Source organism: Anabas testudineus, chromosome 21 (assembly GCF_900324465.2).
Source record: "Anabas testudineus chromosome 21, fAnaTes1.2, whole genome shotgun sequence".
NCBI classification, from domain to species: Eukaryota; Metazoa; Chordata; class Actinopteri; order Anabantiformes; family Anabantidae; genus Anabas; species Anabas testudineus.
The window spans coordinates 14871179-14884147 of record NC_046629.1 but is presented as its reverse complement, the minus strand read 5'-3'; the positions used below and the strand labels follow the sequence as shown (position 1 = coordinate 14884147).

The window sequence follows — 12969 nt, the reverse complement described above, 5'->3', positions numbered from 1 at the left end:
GGTGCAATTACATACGGATTATCAGAGTTGTCAAGGCAGGAGTTATCGATCCCAGGGATTGATGTCATGGTGTCCACAAGCTTGCTAGAGTTGGGATTTAGGTTTCTGTGGAACCAGAAAACAATAAGTCAGCCTTGACTCAAAGGTAATACAGATATATTACAGTAACAACATGAGGTAACTCCAGTAAAAAGTTTGTTTTACAAGGCTCTGACACGTCATCAACTGCCATTTATTCAGACTTTTATTAGTAGAAATCTGACTTAAGAGCAATTTTCTACCTCACATCATTGTCAATAAAGTGTCCATGGGGATGTTATTTGTAACTCTAATATAACATCCTTACTCTGAGGGCCTGCACAGATCAAATAAGAGGATTTGCCACTTTAAAGTGGATTGCTTTTATTCCAACCATCCCATCTTTGAATTCAAACAGGAGTAAACTCATAAATAAACATTCAGATGTAAATTAAAGTCAGAAAGTACAGAGCTTTGACAAACTTCATAAAATGCAATACTCCAGTGACACAATCTATAGTGTAAAACAGAAGAGTGAGGCTTACTTGATTCTCAGGTATCCACTGTATAACCTACCTCAGGACTTGACCCAACACTGTTCTGACTGACTAGAATAAATCACATCATACAATACTACTTTATGGTCCGCTTCCATCCAAGAAGTAGACACAGTTTAAATATATGGTTCCAACACTTATGACACCACACTGATTAAAAGCAACAGTTCAGACATGTATAAAATAATTCTGTAGGTTTAAATTTAGGGACTCTAAATTCGCCTCTCTAAAATCGCCTCTCAAAGAGCAAAGCTGGTATTCTCCATTTAAGATGTGTGAGGAGTCTGAAAATATACTGTTGGCAAGTCTAAGCAAGTTTTTTGCTGTGAGGTTCATAAAGAGGTTTCCAGAGTTCATAGTTTATAATTTATTTTTAACTTTTCCAACCAGACTGCTAAACCAGGCTGTATTACAATGCAGCACAACACACTGAATAACTGACTCAGAAAAACCCAAAAGGAGGTTTGCAGTCAAGCACTGCAGTGCAAAACCAATCGTCAGAGACCTTTCAATCTCCAATCTCTTTCAACCGCTAACGTATATGAAGCTAAAGAGAAGTGGGTGAGACATCAATATAGTATTTTCTCACTTATTACATATCTACTTGATCAAACAACAGCACTTCTCAAGAATGAAGACATCACACAACTTCATGACACACTTAATCTAATCATCGCTTTCCTTCATGTTCTCCACTTGAGGTCCGTCTGCCCTTCAACAAACTACGGGTTCAAATTAATTTTCTAACAAGTGAGATATGGTCCCCCAACCTCCCACCTCCCACCCTCCGTAAATGATTTAGCAACCCAGTTCAAATGATCGACTTGAGATACACCACCCTTTATCAATGTTGGATCAAAATCAGACACAGTTGTTGCAGGCAGTAGTAATGTAATGTCTTGAATGCCAAAACACGACAACACAAATCACCATACGCCCTCAACTGATATGTCTTGCTCATAAGTTCTTCTCAGCTGTAAAACACTTTGATCTACATTTCCATGTACAAAATAAAGTTAGCTTCATTGATTGACTAATTGATCCTGTCAGTTGTGAACAAGACATCACCTGACATACACCTTCTGAATTTATCACATCTACACATTACAGAATGACTTTTTTTTTTATACCTGGCATTGCTTTAACAACTATATATAACATGTTTGCACAATGAGGACTGACCTGAAGAAGGAATAGCTTGGTCCAATGTTGTAGAGAGCAGGACTCAGTTCCATCTCAGGATAGTTATGCAGGTCATTCTTCAGCGAGCCCAGACCCATTGCAAATACGACAAAAAAAACAGGAAGCAGAATCTGCGAGATCAGACCCTTCCAGTCTCTGCGGGAATGGTGGAACCTCTTGATCAGTATGGCTGTCATCTGCTGCCAGGCCAGGGCCATGCCGCGCACCTTTGTAGACCCAGTAAGCTCTAAACGCATGAGGGGAGAAAAATGAAGACTTGGTGTTAAAAGTTAAAAGGGGTAGATAGTATCACAAAAGATGTCAACCCATCTCAAGTGCCGTCTATCAAGGTATAGGTCCCAGTTGCAGAAGCTGTAGAACTATGTCAGCTCAGTCAATTTTGATCAAATGTAAAATAACGAACTGGGTTCTGATCAGCATAGTGATACATGGTAATGGACATGATGTGCGCAGGAGTTAGAGAAGATGCTGTTAGCAAGTCTGACAGAAATAAAAGTCCGAACCAGTGTTGGACCAAGAAAAGGAGACAAAAGGGAAAAGATGAGGAGAACTCACTGATCCTGTCACTGAAGTTGGAGATGCTGTCACTCAGCTCTGATGAGAAGCTGTCGATAGATCCAGTGTCAGAAACGGTTTGTGAGATAGATAGGGCGCCACCCTCAGCTTCTGCATTTTCACGAGTCAACTGGAGGAAAACCTGCAGAGAAAAAATCAAAGTGTCTGAGAAAGAAACATGTCAGAAAGCCTATCACTATAATTTTATTGCTTATGATATGCTTAGATGTCTGTATCATACAGTTTAGAGGCACAGGAACATTTCCACAGGGAGTATTTGAGTAACACAGCAGCTGTACTATTTTTCCCCCTCTACAGCAGTTTAAACCTGTGTGTTTTGTGTGTCGCCCTGTATGAACATACTTCCTCTAGGGTGGTGTCAGAGATGCCATAGCCGCTCAGCTGCAGGGTGTCCAGATTGGAGTCCAGTGCGGTCAAGAGGGAGCGGTATGAGGAGGCGTTAGATGAGGTGAAGGGGGGCAGTGAGTAGATCAAGTCACCCCCCTGTGACTCCTTTAGTCGCGCTTCAGGTACATGGGATTGGACAAATGCTTTTAGTTCCGAACTATCAATCTGCTCATGTTCTGTCTGCATCTGAAGCTAAAAAAAAGCAAAGCAGACATTGAATGAGTTTCTCTGTTAGGAAAACAGCTGAACAAAAAGTACAAGTTAGTTTGTAGCAGTCAGCAGAGCATCATATACGTAACATTTGCTCTCGCTAGAGGATTAATGTGGAGTACTGGAACCGCTTCTCTGCACAGAAACATGGATTATTTTACCAGGTAAAACCTTTAAAAACGCCTCTTTTTTAGAATTTTGTGTTGCTGTGACAAAGACAAATATCATGCAGTTGTTTAAAGTATGAACATGGTGACTAGATGCCTGCAAGGATGAATACCTTCTTGGTCAGTGTGAGTTTGTAGCCTTGACCCAGTTTGTCTTTCAGGTAGAAGGGAGATCCACAGCATTTTAATCCTCCTCTCTCCAGGAAGGCGATGCGGTCACTCAGCACTTCAGCCTCATCCAGATGGTGGGTGGACATGATGATAGTGCGGTCTGAGAGGACAAACACATACACATATCTGGTTAATTTATGTGTGCATAATTTTACTACTGTCTTAGCTATGACTCAAATTGTGGAAATAACAAGACATGTATTATGTGAATGCCGTGTGATTTTGTCAGTGAAATACAAAAAGTAACATTATTATCACCAGCCCAGCCAATCTGTAAAGCTCTGAGTAAGTCTCATTAAGTCAGGAAGAATGGAATAACAACACAGGAGCATTATTTAGATGTATTCTTTTGTCAAGATTATTTTTGATTCTTCCTGATTTTATATGGGTACATAAAAGTGTAACGGCCAGCACATGCACACACACAAATCCAGACATCACAGAGACATGGCCACACACCATTTGTGTGTGTCATACACACAAATCATCAGAGAAACAAGTACACGAACAACAGGCGATGCAGAAAGTTTATTTTGAAAGAGATTCCCCTGGCACCAAACTCTCACTAACATGTGAAACAGGGCCAATTTCAGAGGACAGAAGTCTGCCTGACATTATATCTGCTGCCTTAAGTAAGCCTAAAGAAAAAATACTTTTAGATTTATTTTAGATTAATTATAGCCTAAATGTGAAGTTAGAAGCCTGATCAGAGGAAACCTCTGCAGGCTTGGCTCCAGGTTCACTGTTCTTTCTTTACTTGTAATCACTATTTTCAAAAAAGGAAGAATTGGCAGTGTGTGTATATTATACATATACATGTATAAATACCATATATAATTTTATTTGTGCACATGGTCTGAACTGTATTTACACTATATGCACATAGGACATAACAGAAAAACAGAATATATCCAGAAAATACAGACAAAGAAATAAAAATAAATAAATAAATAAAATTAAAATATATATATATATATAAATATGAATATATGGGTCCCAGCTCAAGCTCCCATGACTCTGGTAGAGGACCCAAGCTTGAAGGAATAAGACCGTTCCAAGGAAGGAGCGAGTGGGGATTTTTTTATTTATATAAAACAACTTAAGTCATAAAACTGCCAGTCACTACATGTAGATATTTAAGAGAGAGATGCTGCTGCAATCTACATCATCTGCAAACATGTAAGTGCTGATTAGGCAAGTAAAAAATGAACTACAGTAGACAAGGAAATGAGAGCAGTGCCTTTTAGTTGGAGTTGCAAATATAGTTGCAATATATATAAATATATATTTATATCTCTGCTCTCCTTCATTTCTCTTAAAGTTTTAAGTTAGGTCTCAGTTCTCCAAAATGTGCAGGGACAACATTAAAAGTATGATCAGGACTTTCATATTCTTCTTCTAACTAGTATCATCATCATTATTATTGATGGCAGCAGTAATTACAGTATTTGTGGCAATAGTAATAGTAGCTGTAGCATGTGGCTCAATGGAAAGTTTGTAAAATTCACATGAATATAAGTGTGTGTGTGTGTGTGTGTGTGAGTGTGTGAGAGAGAGAGAGAGAAACACTCACTTTTCTTATGCTGGATAACAATGTCCCATATGCTACGCCTGGAGCACGGATCGACTCCTGTTGTGGGTTCATCCAGGACCACCAAGCGAGAGCCCCCTATAAAAGCGATGGAGATGGACAGTTTTCGCTTCATGCCGCCCGACAGGGTGCCCACCAGCTTGTGTCTGTGAGCATGCATGCCAGTCTCCTCTAGGATCCTGGAAGAAGAGTGAGAGGAAAGCTCTAAACATAGAGGTCATGCTAACATACATTTCTATGCATTACAATCCACTTGAGTGGATTCAGTTATGCAGTGGTGGTGTCTGAACTACAGGAGGTCCAGTTTCTTGGCTTTAGGTTCAGTCTACTCTTCTGGTTATGCAGAAATAATCAAAACATCTGATGCAACTGGGCATTCAACCCAGAGCTTAATATTAAGATAGAATGAAACATTGCTTGTTCACATGACTTTTAGCTACAAAAGAACAAAATGACATTAAATAAATTATGAAATGTTTATAAAAAAATGTGAGTAAAACATTTTCTAGAATGCTCAGAGAACAGTGTGCTCAAACTGCATTCAATAGCTGCACAAATAGCTGATAAATGTTACACTTCTTAAGGCATAAAGGGATCGCCTCATTAATAAAACAAATATAACAGATCATTTGTCCCTACCACACATCTTGAAGTTAGAAGTTACAGCAACTATAGTTATACAAACAGTTTAACTACAAACAAAGCTGAACAGTACTTTTTCTGTCCATATTATTCAGCGATAGATATAAGTGAACACTTGCACAACCTGATATAATCTTAGAGACAGAGTGATTTGTTTATGTTTACATGGCCTCTACATGAGGGGTTTAGCACTTACGTTCGGACTTGCTCACGCAGTTCAGCGGGTGACCAGTGTGGGGCCTTGATCTGGCCGTACAGCAGCAGGTGCTCCTTGGTGGTCAAGTGGTCAAAGAGGACGTCATATTGCATACAGACACCCAGATCTTTGCGAACATCCTCAATGTTCGTCTGCATATCTCTGCCATACACCTCTATTGTGCCGGATGATGGGGGGAATAGGCCAGTCAGGAGAGACCTAAGCATAAAGCATGATTCTTTAGTAACAGTACTGGAATAACAATATCTCCACACTTATAAAATGTTAATAATTGGGAAAATGTTGACTATTAATCCAAATATACTGTCAATGACTTTACTTGTGAATACATGTTCTACCTAGAACATAAAAAGTTGGAAATTCTTTTTATCCCATTTGCTATTTTTTAGTCATTACACCAGCACTTTCCACCTAAATTACAATTTGTTGGTTCCAGGATTAATACTGTGAGAGAAATTCCTTCTTGGTTTTAGCTGTTCTCAACATTGTTAAATCTTATTCTGCTGCTGCACTTATTGTGTATTGCCCTGAATAAGAGCATCAGCAAAATGAGTCCCATTTAAAATGTAAATGTAAGTACTTCATTTGATAGAGACCCTACAGGCTAATCTGTGCTACGGCGCATTTGCTGTTCCAGATTTGGACAAAACAATCTCCCTGTCAGCAGCAGACCCTTGAGATGATTAAAGGTATGCACAGATTTAAATGAAAAGGCACCATGTGCAGTATTTGAATGGCCAAGAGACATCTGTTTTCATCTTAGAGCATGCTGATACAGTGAAAACACACTTACATTGTGGTGGTCTTGCCAGCTCCATTGTGACCAAGCAAAGAGGTGACATGGCCCTCATAGAAAGAAACATTAAGGTTCTCAATGCCTGCACGGTTGCCATAAAGCTTGCTGAGACCAAGGAGGCTAACACCCACTGGGAGCTCTGAGAAATTCTCACCAGCCTGGGAGGAAAGAGTGCTCTGTCCTGGAAAAAAAAAACAAATCATGGGGCATGAATTAAATGAAGAATGAGAGAGAAATATAAATGTAGTGAGGTGCCAGGATTAGAAAGAATGACAGACCATAAAAAAGAAGACATCATGTTCTTGCTTCAAAACACAACACCAGCCAGAAACAGCATTGCTTATTATCTGCTGCAGCATAGTACAATGTCATTTTTCCCCATACCTTTACCCTTGCCGTCAGAGAAGACAGGCTGGTTATTCTGCATGATGTTGCTGAAGAGGAGTCCTTTTTCGACCCCCCTCTTTGACTTATTGCAGCAGCACAGGTCGGCCCAGAAGGAGGCTTTGAAAGGGAAGTACCATGGAGCTGGGATGCCATATTTTCCTAATAGGTAAAAAAAAAAAGTCCAGACTTTCTCTTAACACGACAAATTTAAATTAAATTCAGATTCATAAACTGTGGCAGTTGATACAGCTAGGGCTTGAGCAATATGCACTTCACCTGACATTTTAAGCAAATGTTACCATGTCAACTGTATAAATTAATACTAGAAAAGCAATGTAAATTAACATTAAGACTTCTGCCAATATGTACACATGCATTCAGCTAAATGAACGCATTGAGCTAATATTCAATTCAATTCAATTTTATTTGTATAGCCCCAAATCACAACAAAAGTCATCTTAAGGCACTTTACAGTGTTTAAGGTTTAAAACATTACAAAATATAAATGCATACAGAATTATATAGAAAACCCAACAACCCCACTTGAGCAACCACTAGGCGACAGTGGTGAGAGATATATAACAAAAACTGCTAATACAACACATAATACTAAGTGCAATCCAACAAAGAAGTTAGGAGATATATTCTTACTTAGCACTTGTTACACTAAACTATTTGACTTATCATCACTTGACTTGTATATGTTCTTAAAGATTTTTAGTGCTATGGTTTACCTGGGAAGACCGTGCGGATGTAAGCGCCAATGATGAAGTAGAGGATGGAGTCAATCAACATCAGCCAGCACAGCCAGCCGAACGAGGCTGTGTCTCCAGCTATGGGAGAGCTGTATGAGTTGCTCCACTGTATTCCTAAAAACGTCAAAAGCAGAATATTTTTTGTCACCTTTCACTTGTTGAGTTGACTTGATGGTGTGAAAGCAGCCAGCTGCTCATACCTTCTCCTTGGGTTTCGTAGCGAGAGACATATTGGCTGGCGTAACTGAAACAGGTCGGGGCAAACAAACTCTGTATGGAAAAAAAAAATAGAGAGACAAATTAGACAGGATACAGAAACAGCATCAAAGCAGGAAAATAATAAAAATTCTAACTGCATCTTATTTTTCCACTGTGCCGTTTCTGTTATCCTGCTTGCTCTTGACAAGTCTGTGTAGTATAGAGGATGTATTTTAAAAGCCATCTCAACATCATATAGGGGATTTTGTTCAAAGAATGAGGATCATAATGTTATGCTGAATGGAAAATAACATAAAACCTCACAATGGAAAACAACTGAAGTCCACAGTTTACCAGACATCCCCATAATAAAGAAATATTTTGTATTATAACATTACTAAATATTTGTTTAAAAGATGGATAGAGCAAATAATTCAGTAAAATTACACTGAATATTTTTCTGTCCTTCTTATTTCTCCATTCAACTCTCAGAATCTTCCATAGCAAATTGCATTATTTCAGTGTGTAAGTCCTTGCACATATTACAGTAATACACATGACTAATGAAAAAGGAGGTTCAAAAAAATTCTTCACCAGGACACTCTTCTGGGAAAAGGTGAGGTTCGTCTCTAGGGCAAGGACCATGATGAAAGGGAAGAAGCACAGGACGTAGATGAGGCTGCCACTCAAGCCGGCGATGTAGGTCTTGTCAAAAAAGGAGCTGACCAGGTAACTGAAGGCTAGGACGCTGAAACCATAGTCGCAGAGGTACAAAAAGAGGAGGAAGCCATCGCTGTTGGGCAGGATTTTGCCATACTTCAGCAACAGGGTGAGGACGAAAATAGTGGAGAGAAGATAGGCGGCGCATTCCAGGAACCAGGCAAAAAAGTGGCTGAGCGGGTTGACGCCCATCATCTTCATGTACTGTGGAAAAACAGACAAAGACAGTTTATGTGCATTTTTCAGTAGAGTCTGTGAATGTTTACAGCTGTGAAGATGTCTGGATATTTGAGGGAGAAGAAAACATATTTTAACATCATCTGTGTTTAAATTTTAAGGAGCTAGTGATTAACACAACCAACACCCGAATGTGACTACTTTTTAGAAACACAAATTAAAACACGTGGCCACTACAATAACAGGAGTCTATGGAAACACACAAGCCCGTGTTCATCACAGAGTGGCAGATTTGCCCATTTTTTGGCCTTACCTCATGCAGCCTCAGCTCTCTCTCATGCACTAGTTTCCTCACAAAATCAGATATAAACAGCACCCAGGCTATCATCAACATGACTGGAAAGACATAAGAGATGGCCTGCAGGAACCTGGGGAATACAGAGACACCAACTGTCAGTCATGTTTCTAGAAAACCTAACATCCAATCACTGTCAACAACAGCAGATGGAAAGGCATATCATTCTGTCACTGGTTTCACAGAGACAGAAATGCAGAGTGGAAGAATAATACTGATCAAGGGTTTGGGAATGGATTTTTGACAGACATCCTCTGAACATGTCTTTAATATATTTTTATTTTTTGCTAATCACCAAGCCTGATTCATAGGAATGTAGTACTTTATATTCAATACCCCAAATTCATATATCATAGCAATTACTTTAGAAATTGTGTTGTGCGCAATAAATCAGAATGACAGAGAGGCGAGGATCATCGTATCTTATAGTTGGTCGGAAGGCAGTGGGCTGGGTGGTGTCTTTTAGAGATATCAGCACTGTCCTAAGTCACACACTAGGACAAGCACGAACATGCTCACTACATTCAAGCATGATTTATTGGATACAATGTGGTGTATTGATGCGAACGTTAATGCAAAACCCATGCTGGATTAGATACACAGTACAGAGATGAATGGATCAGTTCCAAATGGCAAATGAATAATGAAAGAGCATGCATTATTACACATCAATGCCTGCACATCCCCCCCGGGGACACTGTATCTTTTCACGTTTCTATGCACACTTTTATAATGAAAGCATGTTCATGCTGTGTGCATGTGTGTGTGCATGTTCACATATATATATGCCACTCTGCATCCATGTATTAGGGGCACTCACTCATCGCGCTGAAAGCATGGATAGGGGAAGGGCTGCAGCTGGACGGCCGGCTCTGTAACTTTCTGTCCAATTTGGGCCTCAATGATAGCCCGATCGATGGTCTCCTGGAGGTAGATAAAGCCCCGGTTGTAGCGCATTGTCTGCCTAGCCAAGATGTGGGTGTCCTTCACAAAATAGGAGTCTCGTACTCTGTCAGTGCGCATGACATTGTCCATGTGCATGCGGATGGTGTAGCTGACTTTGGGCGGCAGAGAAGATGTGGATGATGTAGAGAGGGACCTGGCCGGTCGATTATTGGATGAGTTTTGATCTTTGGGAAGCTTAAAGATGACACCTTAAAGACAGATTGCACCATATTACTTCATAGTGTTTGTACTGAAGAGCAGAGCTCTGGCTTTTTTTAAAGTCTGTTATTTTTATGGTTACTGTTACAAACTTCTCATCAACTCTTTATCAAAAGAGAATACCTGTTTAAAAAAACCACCATTGACTGGAACCTGCACTAAATTGGTATATATTTGATTGACTGAATGCTTCATACACCTTTAGAGCTGCCACTAGGTCACAGGGAGACTAATAAAACCTTGGTCTTATTTGAATCATTAGTCCAGAACGATTCTGGACTAATGATTCCAACCTTTATTCACACAGCTTCTCCAGTATAGCTAACATATTTACTCACTTGCATAGAGATCGCGATTTTTGGCAAGTTCCTGAGCAACAGTGTTGAGCTCGTCGGCAGAATCAAAGCCACGGTAACGGTCAAACTTGATACAGGAGGAGAGGTCTACCATCAAGGTGGACAAGGTGGTGATCTGATTCAGTATGTGTTTGTTCTTCTCCAACATCGCTGTCAAATTGGCTTTAAAACAGAAAAAATACTTATTAAGGAACAATATCAAAGCAACTATAAGCTTTATACTATTGTAAATACAGTAAAGACAAATGGACAAATATGGCTAACATGCATAATCTCATCAAATAGACACACCTTAATAAATGCATGTTGAAATGAGTGTAATGTTTGCATAAACGTATAGAGCAGTCCCATTTTCTGATAGAATGGATATTTTATAGGCAAATAAGTGAGAGAGGAATATAAAGGTAAGCCTGGTGTCTGCAGCGTACAAAAGTAAGACCTTCAAATGCTCACTCACAGAAGTTGCCGAGCGTCTCCTTCATTTTGTCGACATCGATGTCTGTCTGCATCTCAATGAAATTCTTCACAAAGGAATTGCTGAGGGAATTCTGACAGGAGGGGAGAGAGTGAAGGAGATGGTGTACAACATCAAGATTCAGCTGCTGAAACTCGTCGAAGACCACTGCAAAGTTTACCTCCAGACTTTCTGAATACAGCAAACTGGCTACAATATTCAGATACAGAGAATAAAGTTCTGTCTTCATACCTGCAGCATTGGCAATGTGTTGCCAAGTATTTTAGAAGACTCTACGATGTAGTTGGAGGTTTCAATCCATTCTTCGGAGTTCTTCCTCAGGTCTGCAAACTCCTGTAAAGTGGCATTGGCCTGGGCAAGGACAGGACAAGGACGAGAACATGTGAAAAAGCTGGGTATCAGGAAGATTTCGCAACCTGCCGTGTTTGTTTTTGTGTGTCTGGTTGAATTTGTGAAGGAAGCAGTGTACGAAAAACAAAGTCAAACTTGCTCAAAATAGAATCACTGTAGTAGATGGTGGTGCATACAAATATATGCATCTTCTGTGGGACTTTGTATTTCATACTTACTAGATGCCAGTGGTGGGAGCATATACAGCATTTTTTTTTTTTTTTTCAAAAGTAAAAAGTAACAAGCTTAAAGTCTAGCAGGGACTGAAAATGCAAACTGAACGATTTGGATTTATGTGGTATATTAAAAATATTTGCTTTAAAGATATTGTAACTTTGTCATTCAGTATGAGCTCATATGTGAATGGACGTATACCATATACTGTAACTACCATATAGCATATGACTAAGTACCTTCTCCATTATGGCCCTGGTGACTGGCGTGTCAGGGGTGAACAGGATTTGTCCCATTAGCATTGGCTTAAGGAACGCCCAGGCAATGGCTCCCCCTGTGGTACTGACCATGTCCAGGTACATGTTTGTACAGAAGGGAGCTGCAGAGGGGACAAAAAAGGAGAGGAGGTGTTTTGTTTCAAAATAGTTTGGAGATCACTTTTAAAATAAATAAAGTTGTTATTATTTAACATTTATATTTAACACATTTAACATAGTGTTAACACATACAGCAGATCCGCCTCATTTCCCAACCTGCTGTCTTTGTATGAGTAACCTATTCACTTCTCAAACTACTAATGCATATGCAGTTTTACCAATACCTAATAGCAGTAGGATCAACTGGTTGGTTAGTTGGACTTCTTTTTTATTATTGATGACAGTAGAAAATAGCTTTAATCTTTAATGTTTGTTGTCTTGTGAATAATAAAGTAAGAAAACAGAACCTCTTCATAGACTGTTGTAGAGTCATCATTGTTTACTCCATCACTATTAGATAACTAGAGCAGTGGACAGAGAGGTGTCCACACATACTATACTCTTATTTTGTTCCTGCCAACCTTAGGCTTAGAATATCAATAGAAACCCTAAATAATAAAAGAATATATTATATGTTATGTAATAGAAAATCTCTCTTTGATGTGTATTCGGTACTAGATGTGTTAAGAATAGTGACTGTACTAACAATAAAATTCAGTTTACAAAAGAACCCACATCCCTCCTCTTCCCTACGTACTGGCATTTTGTGGAATCTTGAACCTATCAATCAAATCCTCCCTCTGTTTGACGTTGTACAGGGAGGGGTCTGACTCCGACGACATGGGGAGTTTGGTAATTCCAAACAGAGCCTTGATACCATTACTGCACAATGCTCGAGAGAGGGTGACAAATGTTGCTTGAGTAGAAATGGACCTCTTTCCTCTTGTCATCTGGGGATATAAGAGATCGAAAGTTTTCATATGTTATAATTTCTCTATGCTCAAAATTTGTTAATTGTCAGAAACA

General features: G+C 39.4%; 1 protein-coding gene across 2 annotated transcripts in view; it reads right to left on the bottom strand.

Annotated features, from left to right (window-relative positions):
• abca12 (ATP-binding cassette, sub-family A (ABC1), member 12) overlaps positions 1-12969 on the bottom strand; it is a 55329-nt gene that overhangs the window by 17405 nt on the left and 24955 nt on the right. For both annotated transcript variants that reach the window (XM_026377055.1, XM_026377056.1), the window contains exons 35-53: positions 12701-12893; positions 11926-12065; positions 11354-11473; positions 11105-11195; positions 10630-10809; positions 9948-10281; positions 9086-9200; positions 8470-8799; positions 7878-7947; positions 7657-7791; positions 6920-7081; positions 6533-6716; positions 5719-5937; positions 4863-5059; positions 3232-3389; positions 2697-2933; positions 2334-2475; positions 1758-2004; positions 16-105 (exon numbers count right to left, since the gene is read on the bottom strand). In XM_026377055.1, the coding sequence (XP_026232840.1) occupies positions 16-105; positions 1758-2004; positions 2334-2475; positions 2697-2933; positions 3232-3389; positions 4863-5059; positions 5719-5937; positions 6533-6716; positions 6920-7081; positions 7657-7791; positions 7878-7947; positions 8470-8799; positions 9086-9200; positions 9948-10281; positions 10630-10809; positions 11105-11195; positions 11354-11473; positions 11926-12065; positions 12701-12893 (3344 nt within the window). The remainder of the gene's footprint in view (positions 1-15; positions 106-1757; positions 2005-2333; positions 2476-2696; positions 2934-3231; positions 3390-4862; positions 5060-5718; positions 5938-6532; positions 6717-6919; positions 7082-7656; positions 7792-7877; positions 7948-8469; positions 8800-9085; positions 9201-9947; positions 10282-10629; positions 10810-11104; positions 11196-11353; positions 11474-11925; positions 12066-12700; positions 12894-12969) is intronic.